General features: G+C 46.0%; 1 protein-coding gene across 5 annotated transcripts in view; it reads right to left on the bottom strand.

Moving 5' to 3' along the window:
• Positions 1 to 17,252, bottom strand: part of LOC117360092 (dual specificity protein phosphatase 22-A-like) — an 86,849-nt gene that overhangs the window by 28,450 nt on the left and 41,147 nt on the right. For all 5 annotated transcript variants that reach the window (XM_033943742.1, XM_033943743.1, XM_033943741.1 and 2 more), the window contains one exon: positions 12,743 to 12,792. In XM_033943742.1, the coding sequence (XP_033799633.1) occupies positions 12,743 to 12,792 (50 nt within the window). The remainder of the gene's footprint in view (positions 1 to 12,742; positions 12,793 to 17,252) is intronic.

The following is a 17,252-nucleotide window of genomic DNA, read 5'->3' as shown; positions in this document are numbered from 1 at the left end:
ACTGGGCTTGATGGACTATTGGTCTGACCCAGTATGGCTGTTCTTATGCTCTTAAGTGAGCCAATTATAGGACAATCAAGCCATTGTGACATCACTGATAAGGTTGGTTCTGAGGCACTGTGGAATGAGGCATTATGACATCACAATAGATTAGTATGGAATGTTGCTGCTCTTTGGGTTTTGGCCAGGTACTAGGGACCTGGATTGGCCAACGTGAGAACGGGCTACTGGGGCTTGATGGACCGTTAGTCTGACCCAGTAAGCCAGTAAGGCTATTCTTATGTTCTTATTGCCCAAATGGGCCCCACTACACTAACCAGAGGCTATCTAGTCCAAGGCATCACAAGCTCAGGCATTCAGGGTCAAAGCAGCATGGGACTAGGCACACAGCATGAAGAAGTCCTTCGCCAGAGAGACTCATCCTGCCCCCCTCCCCCCCAAGACCACTAAGTCTTATCTCAAAGCCAAGGGCTCATTCTGTTTTTGCGACATACAAGTGCCAAATGATTGTTTTTTTCATTCTGTCGAGATTTTAGACTGTTTTATTAATGTTTTTGGTTGAGAAATTTCTGGTTCCTTACCAGCAGGGAGATATAGGGGGGAGGTGTAGGCTATTAAACGTCTTACCAATTCAAGAAAATACAATCATATAACACCATTACTGATAAAAGCTCATTGGCTACCAATCTCTCACAGAATCACCCATAAAATCTTATTTCTAGCATTTAAAACCAAAATCTTCAATAAACCAGAATTCATAAATAGATTACTTATTCCCTACACACCTATCGGAACACTCCAATCTCAAAATCGACACCTTCCAGTTACACCATCACCGCAACAGGTAATACACGATATCATTCGCTCATCAATATTTTCCATAACAGCCCGTCAACTATGGAATTCAATGCCTAATCACCTTCGGGAAGAACCCAACCTTGAAAGATTCAAATCAAATCTAAAGACCTTCCTATTTAAAGATGCATTTGACCCGTTGGTTGGAAGAAAGTCCACCCTCAATTTGGCATTGGAGGGCAGCATTTCATGCTCTTATGATTATGGAAACTAGGGCGACCTCCCCATCTTATAAAAACCAGAGTAAATTTTGGATGACCTGGGAATCTTATATACAGCAATTATCAGTCAGAGCAGGCACTTTTGTAGTGAACTCATTACATTTGTAATCAGAAAGTGAAGCACTATTTATTAGTAATATTTGGGAATGGGATGGGTGGAGGGGGTAAGTGGGGGGGATGGGAAGAGGGGAGGGAGTGTTTGTATTGTGATGATAATTGATTGTTGATTTCATTGAATTTGTATATCTACAATGGTCTTCGTCTCTTTTTGAAGCGTGCATTATTGGGGAAAAAGTCCATCTTGGTTCATTGGATGGCTGCCTCTCCCCTAGATTGTCGCTGTGGCGATCCTTGATGATTTCTCAATTGAGATGGAACGTTTGGACATTCCTGAGATGGACTCTGTCAAAGGACGTAATTTACAGCTTATTTGGGAGCCTTTTGGGGCCTCCTTGACCGGGTATGCTTGTAGCCATGTATTGAACATTTGATTGTATAGTATATATCCTGCTGCTCCATGCCTCCTTTTTTTTTTGGGGGGGAGGGGGGTTTTTGATGAAAAATTTGGTCTGTGTTGCTTGTTGTTATTTTGCTTTTGGATTGTGATTTTCATCAATAAATAGTTTTGAACATATATCTGAGTTGAGATGATATTCTTTGTAAGATTTTTGTTATGTATATTTTATTTTTAAAACTCAATAAAAATTATGGAACATTAAAAGCTCAACTGAGTTTAAAAGGAAAGAAAAAAAATAAACTTATACCAAATATATTTGCTCCCTGGGTACACTTATTCCTGTGAATCTCATCCGAGACACTATTTAGAGGCATTATTCCTGCCTCTAGCTTTTTAGGAAAGCCGCTGTTTGTAATTTGAGATTCTCTAATGCCTTTTGACCACAGTCAGGCTGAACATTATTCGGTCCAGATTATGAAGCCTAGATGCATTTCAATAATTTTCTTTTATTATTGTTGTTGTTTCCAGTAAAGCCACAAATTGCCCAGGTGTTAATTGAAAGAGATGGCGAAGCCCATCTAAGCTCTACAGAACGAAGAATATAGGTCATCGTGTTGGACGTCAACCAAACTATGCTACTGAGGTGGATTTGGTGTGACCTCAGCTTATTGGAATAGCCAAAGGTTGTTGATAGAGAGGAAGAAAGGACCAGCTTTATTTAAATTGATTTGGAAATGGGATGGGGGGAAGGGGGGAGGGAGTGTTGGAAGGTGCTTTATCGTGTTTGTATTATGGTGATAATTGATTGTTGATTTCTTTGAATTTATATATCTACAATGTATTAACTGAGTTGAGATGATTTTTGAAAACTCAATTAAAAATGATTGAACACTAAACATGCATTTGACCTATAACAGCGAATTCTCATCTCCTACCACAGACGTAATTCCCTTCCCCTACATGAGTTAAATGTCTATGGGCTCCTTTTACGAAGGTGCGCTAGCGGTTTCAGCGCACGCACCGGATTAGCGCACGCTATAGCATGCACTAGCTGAAAATCTACCGCCTGCTCAAAAGGAGGCAGTAGCGGCTAGCTTAATGAGTGCTATTCCGTGCGTTAAGGCCCTAGCACGGCTTTGTAAAAGGAGCCCTATGTCTTCCTATCCCATTTAAATTTGTATTTCTTTCCCTTTTACCTTCTTGTAACTGTTCTTAGACCGTAATGTCTACATTGTACATTTACTTTAGCTTGTTAATGACTATTGTTTGTATTTCCCCATTTTTTATTTTATATAATTTAATTACTGTAAACCACTTTGAAATTGGATAAGCGGAATAACAAATTTTAATAAAACTTAGAAACTTGGGTCTTCTTCTTCTTTAGGGTTATATATGGCAGCTGGTGCTCTTAATGTTTTCTGTCCAGTGGTGTTGCGAGGTTCAGAGCTGCCCAGGGCAGTGGCACCCCTCCCCTTGCCCTCTCTTCCGCCCCCTACATCTCTACACGCTCCTTCCCCGCCCTCCTCCTGCCACGCGCACGCCGCTTCCCTTCCCCCGTGCCTCTGCAATGTTCTTGGCACGAGCAGCAACCTCCCCAAGCTGCTGTCACGCCGGCATCGGCTCTTCCTCTGATATCACTTCCTAGATGCAGGTCCAGGAAGTGACATCAGAGGAAGAGCTGATGCCAGCACGACAGCAGCATGGGGGTTACTGCTCGTGCCAGCAAAGTTACAGAGGTACGGGGGAAGGGAAGCAGCACACACACGTGGCAGTGGGGGGGCAGAGAGGGGGGGGGAAGAGAGGAGGATGAGCCTGCACCCTCACTAAGACGACATCCGGGGTAGACAATCCCCCCCCCTCTTATTTTGCCACTGTTTCTGTCTGCTTTGGTAATATTTTGATACGTCAGCATTCAGAATCCTGGTGCAATCCCTCAGACTAAGTCAACTTGACTACTGCAACATTGCTTACTTAGCTATCCCCCAAAAGAATATGCAACGCTTACAACTAATGCAAAATGCAGCGGTCAGATTTATCTTCGGCTGAAGAAATTCGATCATGTGACACCTTATTACCGGCAGTTGCACTGGCTACCGACGGAAGCACGCGTAAAGTTTAGGTTCGCCTGCCTCTGCTTTAAAGTACTGTATGGACTAGCCCCCAAATACTTAACGGACCTTTTTTCCTTCTCCACCAACAGACACAAGAGAAGCTCACATTCGAACTTCATTTCACCCCCCAGTTAGAGGTTGTAAACTGAAAAAACACCATGAACATCTCCTCTCACACCAAGCAGCATTATGGGGTAAAGACCTAGAACAATTGCTCTCCCCCACCACTTACATGGAATTCAGGAAGCGCCTAAAGACATATCTGTTCCTGTTGTATCTAGACAACTGACCCATACTTCTCCCTCTCCTCAATATCGGTTTTCTAGACCTTTTACCCTCTCTCGCTCTCCTCTCCTATGTTCAATCATTTTGTACCTTCTCTTAATCTTTTGTAAACCGCATAGAACTTCACGGTATTGCGGTATATAAACTGTTATTATTATTATTTGTATTGCAATAACTGTTTCGTGTTGTTGGTTTGTTATCTATTCTGGAAAATTCTTAATAAAATTTAAACACCAACCACAGAGCCAGAAGTTAGATAGAGTGGAAAGTGGGAGAAATGGCAGGACAGATGGGCCTTGGGGTTTTCATGCATCATCATTTCTGTGTTTCCACTCATTTCTCTGTCAACACGAGAAGAGGGGGAGCAGGGTACCCTCCTGGCATGCCAATCTTGTGCCCCAAACTTCCCTCAGAAGCATAAAAACACTGCAGAATCCACAATGAAGGGAGATTTGCAGAAAATAGTCTTATTGAAAGAGACTTCCTGCCGGTGGTAGATTTCTTGCAGACACCGTAGAATTGTGAAAGAAAAGAAAAAAGGGAAAACAGTGGTAAGGATGCTGAGGGAAGCATTTCTCGCAAATGGCAACTTCTCCTTCCACACACGGAGGGCAATGTCCATCAGATTTGCTTCCATGTCTGTCTTTCTCAGAAAGTCACTGTTTCTAGTAAATGAGAAGAGCCAATCTGCACTAGAAATTCGTGCCAGAAAGCAGGTGCCGTGCACCAAAGAATTAGACCAAGCCACAGTCCAGAAATAGAATGTGCTACACAGTGATCCCTACATGGCATAAATGCGCATGAGGCAATTCTCTTTCAGTTGAAAGGAAGCTCCGGATGAAGTTAAGAGGTGAGAGGCTCCGGAGTAATCTAAGGAAATACTTTTTTACAGAAAGGGTGGTAGATGCGTGGAACAGTCTCCCGGTAGAGGTGGTTGAGACAGACTGTGTCTGATTTCAAGAAAGCCTGGGATAGGCACATGGGATGTCTTAGAGAGAGGAAGAGATAATGATAACTGCGGATATGCAAACTGGATGGCCATTTGGCCTTTATCTGCCATCATGTTTCTATGTTTCTATGACCTCACAATACAGGTGTAAAGAGCCTTAACCAATAGGAAGAAGAGATGCAAATGTTAAGAGCCTTAGCCAATAGGGAGAGGAGGAGATAGTGGATGCTCTGGATGAGCCATTTGGCCTTTATCTGCCATCATGTTTCTATGTTACTAAAGTTCTATGACCTCACAATGCAGGTGTAAAGGGCCTTAGCCTATAGCAGGGCTGTCCAACCTGCGGCCCAGTGAAGTATTTTGTGCAGCCCCGGTCGAGGGCGATGCAATGTTTTCCTCTGCTGCCCCCGGGTGTTTACCATCTTGCCGGCTCCTTCCTCTGTCTTGCTGCAGCGTTTGCATGTTTGTGTGGCCCCAGAAACATTTTTTTCGGCCAATGCAGCCCAGTGAAGCCAAAAGGTTGGACACCCCTGGCCTATAGGAAGAGGAGATGCAAATGTTAGGAGTCTTAGCCAATAGGGAGAGGAGGAGATAGTGGATGCTCTGGATGAGCCATTTGACTTTTATCTGCACTCATGTTTCTATGTTTCTATAACCATAAAGCTCTATGATCTCATAATGCAGTTATAAAGAGCCTTAGCCTATAGGAAGAGGAGGAGATAGTGGATGCTCTGCCGTTTGACCTTTATCTGCCATCATGTTTCTATGTTTCTTCTGAACACTATGGGCCTGATTCTTTAAAAGTGCGTCCCGATTTTAGGCAGCTGTAGGCGTCCTACAGCTGTCTAATCAGCCAATCGGGATGCACGTTTTTAAAAAAAAAAAATGCTCCCCAGGCAGTGCGCCTATATTGAAGGCGAGGCCCGCAAGACACCTAGGCCCTGATTCTGTATAGGACGCCCGGGAGAGGCGTCCTATTCAGAATCGGCCTAAACTAAACCCCGATTCTGTAACCGGCGTCCATGTTACAGACGCGAGTTAGAGAATCGGGTTAGATTAGACACGGCCCGCTACACTTATCGCGGCAAGGGATCTCTCTGCTGCTAAAAGTATAGCGGGCCGTGGCCCCCTGACCGATCGCTGGCAGGAGGGTGCCCAAATCCTCCTGCCCAAAGACGCACCCCCCTCCCCGACACTACCGACTGCCCCCCCCGACACTACCGACCGCCCCCCCCCCCCCGACATTACCGATCTCCCCCCCCGACAATATTGATCGCTGGCAGGAGGGTGCGCAATCCCTCCTGCCCGAAGATGCACCCCCCCCGGCGCTAACAACCCCCACTCCACCAAACCTGTTCTTACAGATGGGTCTTGCACATCGAGCAAGCAGGCACGCCTCGTCGAAATGAGGCGGGCCCGCCCCTTCCCGGCCCATCCCGCCGAAGCCAATCAGACCTTAGACTTAGTAGGGATGGGCGGACCCGCTACGCCTAAGGCCTGAGCCTGGGCCAATCAGGCCTTAGGCTTCGGCGGGATGGGCCGGGAAGGGGCGGGCCCGCCTCATTTCGACGAGGCGTGCCTGCTTGCTCGACGTGCAAGACCCATCTGTAAGAACAGGTTTGGTGGAGTGGGGGTTGTTAGCGCCGGGGGGGGTGCGTCTTCAGGTAGGAGGGATTGGGCACCCTCCTGCCAGCGACCGATATTGTCGGGGGGGGCGGTCGGTAGTGTCGGGGGTGGGGCGGTCGGTAGTGTCAGGAGGGTGCGTCTTCGGGCAGGAGGGATTGGGCACCCTCCTCCCAGCGATCGGACAGGCCGCGGCCCGCTATACTTATAGCGGCAGAGAGATCCCTTGCCGCGATAAGTATAGCGGCCGTGTCTACTTACAATGTAGACCAGCATTTTGCTAGCCTACATTTTAAGCTTCTCATCTACTAGGGAGACGCGTAGGGCCGCCTAGGTTCAGCCTAAGGCCCGCCTAAGGCCCTTAGACGAGCTTAGGCATCTTGTGGGTCTCCCTAGGCTCTCGGAGGCCTAGGGAGACCCGCCTGGGGAGCATTTTTTTTTTTTTAAACGTGCATCCCGATTGGCCGATTAGACAGCTGTAGGACGCCTGCAGCTGCCTAAAATCGGGATGCACTTTGGAGAATCAGGGCCTATGTCTCCTGAGGACATCAAAGCTGATCATCTCTTAAATGGACTCTAAAGTTGCTAGTACCTTTTGTTTCTAATAAGTCTTAATTTGTCATAGTTTTAGTTTTACTCTCCTCTTATTTTATTTCAATTAAATCTTAAATTTTATTAGATTTTTCTAATTTTTAATATTGTAAACCGTCCAGATACATGTGATGGTCGGTATATCAAGCCATAAATAAACTTGAAACTTGAAATAAATTTAAAATATCCAACATTCACCGCAATCGGACTCATAGACACACTAGGAGATTGAAGCTGGATCAGAAACTGGTTGGCGGGTAGGAAACAGAGGGCCTTGGGGAGGGTCATGAGTGGTGTTCCACAGGGCTTGGTGCTCGGGCCGCTGCTATTTAATATATTCATAAATGATCAAGAAACAGGGACGAAGTGTGAGATAATAAAATTTGCGGATGACACCAAACTGTTTAATGGAGCTCAGACTAAAGAGGACTGCGAAGAATTGCAAAGGAACTTGAACAAACTAGGGGAATGGGCGACGAGATGGCAGATGAAGTTCAAAGATGAGAAATGTAAAGTATTACATGTGGGAAGCAGAAACCCGAGGTACAACTATACGATGGGAGGGATGTTATTGAATGAGAATACCCAAGAAAGGGACTTGGGAGTAATGGTGGACATGACAATGAAGCCGACGGCACAATGCGCAGCAGCCGCTAAGAAGGCAAACAGAATGCTAGGCATAATCAAGAAGGGTATTATAACCAGAACGAAAGAAGTTATCCTGCCGTTGTATGGAGCGATAGTGCGTCCGCATCTGGAGTACTGCGTCCAATATTGGTCGCCGTACCTTAAGAAGGATATGGCGAAACTCGAGAGAGTTCAGAGGAGAGCGACACGTCTGATTAACGGAATGGAAAACCTTTCATACGCTGAGAGATTAGAGAAACTGGGTCTCTTTTCCCTGGAGAAGAGGAGACTTAGAGGGGATATGATAGAGACTTATAAGATCACGAAGGGCATAGAGAGAGTAGAGAGGGACAGAAAGAGAGAAAGAAAGGGAGACAGAGAGAAATAGAGAGAGAGAGAGAAAGGGAGAGAGACAGAAAGAGAGAGAGATAGATAGAGAAAGATTAGAGGAACTGGGACTCTTTTCCCTGGAGAAGAGGAGACTTAGAGGGGATATGATAGAGACTTACAAGATCATGAAGGGCATAGAGAGAGTAGAGAGGGACAAAAAGAGAGAGAGAGAAAGGGAGACAGAGAAAAATAGAGAGAGAGAGAGAGAGAAAGGGAGAGAGACAGAAATAGAGAGAGATAGATAGAGAAAGATTGGAGGAACTGGGACTCTTTTCCCTGGAGAAGAGGAGACTTAGAGGGGATATGATAGAGACTTACAAGATCATGAAGGGCATAGAGAGAGTAGAGAGGGACAAAAAGAGAGAGAGAGAAAGGGAGACAGAGAAAAATAGAGAGAGAGAGAGAGAGAAAGAGAGAGAGAGAGAGAGAGAGAGAGAGAGAGAGAAAGGGAGAGAGACAGAAATAGAGAGAGATAGATAGAGAAAGATTGGAGGAACTGGGACTCTTTTCCCTGGAGAAGAGGAGACTTAGAGGAGATATGATAGAGACTTACAAGATCATGAAGGGCATAGAGAGAGTAGAGAGGGACAGAAAGGGAGACAGAGAGAAATAGAGAGAGAGAGAGAAAGGGAGAGAGACAGAAATAGAGAGAGAGAGATAGAGAAAGATTGGAGGAACTGGGACTCTTTTCCCTGGAGAAGAGGAGACTTAGAGGGGATATGATAGAGACTTACAAGATCATGAAGGGCAGAGAGAGAGTAGAGAGGGACAGAAAGAGAGAGAGAGAGAAAGGGAGAGAGACAAAAATAGAGAGAGATAGATAGAGAAAGATTGGAGGAACTGGGTCTCTTTTCCCTGGAGAAGAGGAGACTTAGAGGGGATATGATAGAGACTTACAAGATCATGAAGGGCATAGAGAGAGTAGAGAGGGACAGATTCTTCAAACTTTCGAAGAATAAAAGAACAAGAGGACATTCGGAAAAGTTGAACGGGGACAGATTCAAAACAAATGCTAGGAAGTTCTTCTTTACCCAACATGTGGTGGACACCTGGAATGCGCTTCCAGAGGGCGTAATAGGGCAGAGTACAGTACTGGGGTCCAAGAAAGGATTGGACAATTTCCTGCTGGAAAAGGGGATAGAGGGGTACAGATAGAGGATTACTGCACAGGTCCTGGACCTGTTGGGCCGCCGCGTGAGCGGACTGCTGGGCACGATGGACCTCGGATCTGACCCAGTGGAGGCATTGCTTATGTTCTTATGAAGCTAAACACATACTATGGCGGAAAGCACTCCCCGACATCCCACTCAGTTCACAGTGGGCCCAGCAAGGAACTTCTGTGGGCTTCAGTAACTCAAACCTTCTTTCCCCACTTTCAGCATGTTACTCGGGTGTCTCATTTAGGAAATTTGCTACTGTTGACGATCCAAAATAAAGTGAGATTTTAAAATCTATCCTTGAAGTGTTGTAGAGTCCAAATTAGTAAATGGTGTGATGCGTTGTGAAGCTGCAGGAAGAAACAGGACACCAGTTCCTAAGGACATCATTAAAGTGGGATGAATTGGATGAAGGAGATTTGAAGACCAGCATTCTTCTTGATCTGCTCCATGATTAGGGTTCCTAGACGTCCGGATTTCCTCAGACATATCCTTCTTTTGAGGACATAGCCGGAGGTTCAGACGGCTTTTCAAAACCCGGCACTTTGTCTGGGTTATGAAAAGCTTTCCTTTGCACAGTAGAACATCCGCTCGCGTGCCGATACGACGCGACACATCCGTGCATGCGCGGACGTCCTGCCCGACCAGAGCGGGGAGCGTGGCTGGGGCGGGAATGGAGGCTGGGCTGGGGCGGGACCAGGGCAGGACAGGGCGGGGATGGGAGGAACTGGGAGGCCTGGGGGGTGGGTCTAGGGTTCCGGATTTTCCAGACGGAAAATCTGGTAACCCTATCCATGACAGCCTCACCTTTGCAGCAGAAAATAGATTCCCATGGTCTGGAGTGGCCCTGGTAGGACCCTTGTCGGAAGAACTTATGAATCAGTTCAAAGCCCCCTGACACAGGCTTTCAGCCGAAGCACTGATAGCGTCGGGTCTTTGCGAAAAAAGGTTTGCAGTCCCAGTTCTTTGGACCCTTGTGCTGATTTGGTGGTGAATCAAAATTAATATTAATTATTAACGGTTAATCCCCAGTCTGATCAAGCAGGTCAACGAGGTTTGCAAAATTAGCAGCATGTGGAAACGTGAAATCTTTTGGTGGCCCTTAGAGCTTTCTCGTATTCACATTGTTGGCCCTTTACATGAAAAAGGTAGGCGACCACTGTTATTTGGCACTGTTCTTGGGTTTTTACTGGAACCTGCCAAGATTGTAGGATAGGGGCTGGATTCATTCTAGTCTCCCTCTATTCACTGTTTGTCCACTGTTTATCTTCAAGGACGCCTCAGCCCCACCAATCCACCGCTGTAATAGTTTGCAACTGCGGGAAGAATTATGTGGTGCTTCATCATTGGCTGCCCATTTAAATATAGCTTTTTGATTTTACTAGTGTTATACTGGGTAGTTAATTCAAAAGTTATAAATATACATAAATATTATAGATATATATAAATATAAAGTGCATATAGTACTTATCTTAATCTCAGCCACACTCCATATTACATTTGGAGTCGGATGACAGTGGCGACCTTGGGAGACTCTTGATACAGCACTTTTGTGGTGCGAAACATGTCGGGTCTGATTCCCAGGTTTGGCTGAGATTAAGATAAGTACTATATGCACTTTATATTTATATATATCTATAATATTTATGTATATTTATAACATTTGAATTAACTATCCAGTATAACACTAGTAAAATCAAAATGCGATATTTAAATGGGCAAACTATTACAGCGGTGGATTGGTGGGGCTGAGGCGTCCTTGAAGATAAACAGTGGACAAACAGTGAATAGAGGGAGACTAGAATGAATCCAGCCCCCATTACATTTGAATAAAGACTTGATGTTTAGGCTGGATGCAAACATTGGAAGATAACTTTTTGCCAGTTTGTAAGATTGTAGGATAGAGCAGCGTATAAATTTTAAGTAATAAAGTTTTTAAGCAGGTAAGCTAGTATTCTATAAAGAAAAGTGGGCACCCTAGTTCCTTTGCAGATTGTGCTCCTACAAGGTGGCCAATTACAGAATTACCCTCCCGATTCACAGAGGAGGTTACAGAACTCAAAATACATTTTCAGCAGAAAGAAGGAAGTGGGGGGATTTCGTAGAAGCAGTTAGATATCTGGCAGGCTGCCACAAGACAACACAGCACTTCCATATAAAAAAAAGGAGGGCACGGGGTCATGATATGGAGGGAGGAAGGCTGAGAGGACATGTGAAGAAATACTTCTTCTCTGAAAGATGCTGCGTGACAGTGTGGGAGAAACATTCAGTGTAAGGGGATCCTTCACACAGTGGCATGGTAAGGGGGGCAGTCACCCCCCCCCTGCTCCTTCTCGACACCCCTCTGCCGTGTGCATGCACCCCCTTCCCTTCCCTCATACCTCTTTAGTTTTCTCGGCACAAACAGTACCACGAACTTGCTGCCCACGTCAGTGTCGGCTCTCTCCGACGTCACTTCCGGGTCCCGTGCCAGAGGGAGAAGCGACACCACGGCAGCAAGTTCATGATGCTGCTCACGCTGGGAAAAATTAAAGAGGGAATGGAAGGGGGAGCGGAGAAGTGGCATTACCGCCTTGGCGCTACTCACCATCGCTACGCCACTGCCTTTACATGCTCATCTTCTCATGTGATATACTGTATTTATTGGACCATAAGACGTACCTACCTGTAGAAGAGGAAAACCATGAAAAAAAATTTGGTTCAGAATTTTTTTCTTCTTGGTTTTTCCTCCTCTACACATAGGTGTATCTGGTGGTCTGGTGCGTCTGGTGCTGGGAAACCCACAGCAGCCTGCAGCCCAAAGCTCAAAATAGCCCAAAAAGCAGCCTGCAGCCCGAAGCCGCCTGAAGAAAGGCTCCTCCCCAATGAAGCCACCCGAAGAAAGGCCCCCCCCAAAGCCGCCTGAAGAATGCCCCCCCCCCCGAAGCCACCCGAAGAATGGCCCCCCGGTATCTTTTTTAAGTAGCGGTGGTCCAGCGCAGTCTCCTGCTGGATGGCTGCCTTTCTCTGCAGAGCGACACACAACGCAGGAACGCAACCTTTGCACTTCCTGCTTGATCTCGTGCCGCTCTGTGATTGGCTGCGGTCAGTAACACCAACATGGGCTTGCTGCTCACGCCGGAGAAGTTAATAAGGGACGGGGGCGCGTGTGTGGCGGGGGGACGGCGAGGGGGGGCCACCGCCCTGGCGCCGCTCACCCTTACCAAGCCACTATAACTATCGGAGAGACCCAGGAGAAATAGCAACAAGCCTTGCTGCCACCAGAGCAAATGCTTCCCTCATTTGTCAGCTCTGCGGCATTTGTGGAATAGAGAGAAGGGGTTCAGACCGAGGGAACCCTGTCTATATATAGTGCTTCTCTGGCATATATTTACAACTGGGCCGTCACTGGTCTCGGAGATTACCACCTCCTAGTTTTCATAGATTCTCTGACAGGGCGCAAGGGAAGAAGCTAAACAAACTGGCAAAGAACTTACAGGTTCTGGCTGGATGAATCTGAAGCCGAAATACAGAGATACTTCATTTCCTGTAAAAGAAAGAGAGCTCTGGTTACCACCAATACGTCTCCTCTATGCTCCCAGTAGCCAGGGTAAACACGCAAAGTACGGACACTAGGAAAACCGTGAGTGAAGGTAGAGGCAGCTTCTGAGCCCATACTCAAAGAGGACCCACACTCGCCGCTTCCGACGAAAACACATGGGAGCCTGGGACGCTACGGTGACATAGGGTTACCAGATTTTGCCTCATTCCACCCCCAGCCTCGTCTCATTCTGCCCCTGGCCCCAACCCCATTCCTCCCCCAGCCCTGCCTCATTCCACACCCCTCCCCCAACTCCAGCCCCACACAAACCTCGTCTCTTCAGGGCCGCATCGGGGGGGGGGGGGGCATCTGCTCCAGCACAGATAAGACGCGATGACATCACACGCATGCATGCCCTCCAGATGTGGCCCCCCCACCTCAACGCTTTTCAAAACCCAAAGTGCTGGGTTTTGAAAAGCCGTCCGGGCACCTGGAAGGTTCTCTGAAAAGAAGACTTGTCCGAGTAAATCCGGGCGTCTGGTAGCCCCACGGTGGCACCTCCTTTGGGCTGCTTCAGTGCCTCACGGACAAACTTATGGGGTAATATCCAGCCCACCAAAATAAGTGACCCTACCCCAAATATTCAGTCCTCCTGGATTGCTCCACCAGGCCTACATGCAGAATACGGTGTCAGGTCAAAAGCGCGCCGGGACAAAGGCGCGAGCAGACAACTGAGCGCAGCGCAGAGGCACGCGCTGAAGAAAAAGACTGTTTTTAGGGGCTACGACAGGGGGTGTGGGGGGAACTCCCCCACTTTACTTAATACAGATCGCGCCGCGTTGTGGGAGCGTTGTGGGGTTTGGGGGGTTGTAACCCCCCACATTTTACTGAAAACTTAACTTTTTCCCTGTTTTTAGGGAAAAAGTTACATTTTCACTACAATGTGGGGGGTTACAACCCCCAAACCCCCACAACGCCGCCGCGATATGTATTAAGTAAAGTGGGGGGGGGGGGGCTCCCCAACAAAACCCCCTGTCACAGCCCCTAAAAACAGTCTTTTTCTTCGGCGCGTACCTCCACGCTGCGCTCAGTTGTCAGCGCGCGCCTTTGTCTTCCGTGTTACTGTCTATGAACCGCAGAATACATATGTTTAGCCACCCTATAATAAAAACTTGCCGATACAAAAGGTTCCTTGACAGAACTCTTGCTTTCCAAGCAAATCAACAGGTGTCATCATCAAGCACTCCTCATCCTATCTTAACTTCAGAAAACTAGTTAAAACCAACCTGTTCAACCGATTTGTAACCAAGAACTCTTAAAGCCTTACCCCTGTATTCTACTTACATGTACTCGATGTCCCTACATTGTGACTTTACTCTGTCTCTCTCCCTCCCTACAAGTATTCATGTATTCGAAGACTTCATTGTAAATTTTCGCTGACTGTCCAGCTCTTATTGTAAACCGCCTCGAACGACTATGGCTTTGGCAGTATATAAATAATAAAAATGTTTATTAGATAATCCAGTGGTATTATCATATGATACTGTGCTATTTGGTATGGCAATGAGAGCAAAAAGTCAGATTTCTACAAATAACAAATTATTACTTATAATGACTGGGGTTGCCATGCAGCAAATTACGTATAATTGGAAAAACTGGAGTAGATTAAATTATAATTTCTGGTGGAATTCCTTATGTCATATTTATAAAATGGAAAGATTTATTGCAATACAGCAAGGAGTTTTAGGAAATTTCAAGATGTGTGGGAGCCATTAACAAAATATTGTACTGATTAGATGACATTTTTTTCCCTTAAATTTACAGGTTCAATTATGAGGGGGGAGGGGGGTAATTTTATGATTACATATTGTACAAGGTATTGATTATATAAAACCCAAACTCCCCCGTTACCCCCTCTTATTGTTCTCTCCCAACCCGCTAACTCCAATGACCTATACAACCCCCCCCCCTCATGCTCACCTCAACAACTTCGTTGCCTGTAAATCAGATTAATTGTAATTTCTTCTTAAATTCTGTTTAATTTAATGGATGTGAACTACCTAGAACTCTCTGAGTATGGCGGTATACAAAAATAAAGTTATTATTATTATTAATAGGGAGAGGTGGGAAGGGTGGGAGATAAGAGCTTATCATTTGTACTATTGATGATTATTAAGTGATATACTTATTGTTAATCTGTGTTAACATATTGACACACTTATTGTAAGTTCGAAAATGAATAAATATTCAGTTATGTCCACTGGCCCAGAACTTAACTGGACACTAGCTGATCAGGGAGAGTACGGTACAAGGATTCAAACAGAGACTGGACGGATTCCTGAGGGATAAAGGGATCGTGGGATACTGAGAAAGCTAACCAGAAAATAAGTATAGTAACCCGACCAGGTCGTGCATGTGCAAGACCTGAGGGTTAGGACTTCGATGGGAAGATAGGACTCAATAGGAAACCAAGGTGGCAAGGGGGCCCCTTCTGGTGATTCAGACAGGTCGAGACCTGTTTGGGCCGCCGCGGGAGCGGATTGCTGGGCAGGATGGACCTATGGTCTGACCCGGCGGAGGCACTGCTTATGTTCTTATTCACATTGCTGTCCAGTTAACCTGGTGCATGAAGCTAGAACAGCTGTTTCGCTCGCCTAAATTCATGGGCTGACTGAGCTAATTAGCAGATTGACTATCGCCAGGTGTGTGATTTTATCCTGTTGCTATTTTACAAAAGGTCATTTACTTGCACACAAAAAGACTAAATTACCCTCCAAAAACACAGTCATAGCTGGATCACAGAACAGCCATGAGCCGGAACCAGAACCAAGAGCTGGTCCAAAAGAAATGAACACATTTAACATATTTCTACATGTCGAATTTGATGTCCAGTAGCCAACATGCCTTTGTACAGAACTATGGTGAGGCCTCATCTGGAGTACTGCGTACAATTCTGGAGGCCACATTACCGTAAAGATGTGCTGAGAGTCGAGTCGGCACAGCGGATGGCCACCAGGATGGTCTCGGGGCTCAAAGATCTATCATACGAAGAAAGGCTGAACGAATTGCGGCTATACTCTCTCGAAGAACGTAGGGAGAGAGGAGACATGATTGAGACGTTTAAGTATGTCACTGGTCGTATCGAGGTAGAAGATGATATTTTCCTTCTTAGAGGACCCTCGGCCACAAGAGGACACCCGCTGAAAATAAAGGGCGGGAAATTTCATGGCGACACCAGGAAGTACTTCTTCACCGAAAGAGTGGTTGACAGCTGGAATAAGCTCCCAGTGCAGGTGATCGAGGCCAGCAGCGTGCCAGATTTTAAGAACAGATGGGATGCTCATGTCGGATCTCTACGAGGGAAAAGGTTATCAGAGAGCGATTAACTAGTGGGCAGACTCGATGGGCCTTGGCCCTTTTCTGCCACCACTTTCTATGTTTTTATGTTTAACATTTCAAAATGAGCATGGCTGATAAACCAAGGGTGACCAGATGTTTGAGAAAACCCGGATATGTTCTCCATTTAGTGGACTGTCCAGGTGCCTGTATGGATTTCCAAAACCCGGCAGTTTATCCAGGTTTTGGAAGGTCCCAAGCTCAGGGCCGCGTCTAGAGAGCCACCGAGCAGGCACGGAGGTGACACAATGACATCACGTACATGCGTGCATACATGTGATATCATTCATAGTAATGTACATAGTTCAACGTCATTTATCTTCTCATATTTTTCTTACTACATTCTATCAGGGCTTCAGACATGCCATTTGCTCACCACACATTCTTCCACAAAAGCTACGTGGATCGGGATGGTACAGATAAGTTGGAAAAGGGGGGACTTTTCTTGAAGCAGCCTAACGGCGAAACGTGTCGATGTGACAGGTCCCTTTCCCGATGCGATAAAAGATAAAAGCAAAGGCAATAATTAAGATAAGTTTTTAATAAAATTCTAAGTTATTGACGTTTGCATAGAGCACTTTAAGAGTTTGATAAAAAAATATAAAATACAAAAACATGAGAAAAATAAAGAAACTCGAGGTACAACTATACAATGGGAGGGATGTTATTGAATAAGAGTACCCAGGAAAGGGACTTGGGGGTATTGGTGGATATGACAATGAAGCCGACGGCACAGTGCGCAGCGGCCGCTAAGAGAGCGAATAGAATGCTTGGTATAATCAAGAAGGGTATTACAGCCAGAACGAAAGAAGTTATCCTGCCGTTGTATCGGGCGATGGTGCGCCCGCATCTGGAATACTGCGTCCAATATTGGTCGCCGTACCTTAAGAAGGATATGGCGTTACTCGAGAGGGTTCAGAGGAGAGCGACACGTCTTGATAAAAGGGATGGAAAACCTTTCATACGCTGAGAGATTGGAGGAACTGGGACTCTTTTCCCTGGAGAAGAGGAGACTTAGAGGGGATATGATAGAGACTTATAAGACCATGAAGGGCATAGAGAGAGTGGAG

The sequence above is a fragment of the Geotrypetes seraphini genome, chromosome 4, assembly GCF_902459505.1.
Source record: "Geotrypetes seraphini chromosome 4, aGeoSer1.1, whole genome shotgun sequence".
Lineage (NCBI taxonomy): Eukaryota > Metazoa > Chordata > Amphibia > Gymnophiona > Dermophiidae > Geotrypetes > Geotrypetes seraphini.
This window is presented reverse-complemented; position numbering and strand designations above follow the sequence as displayed.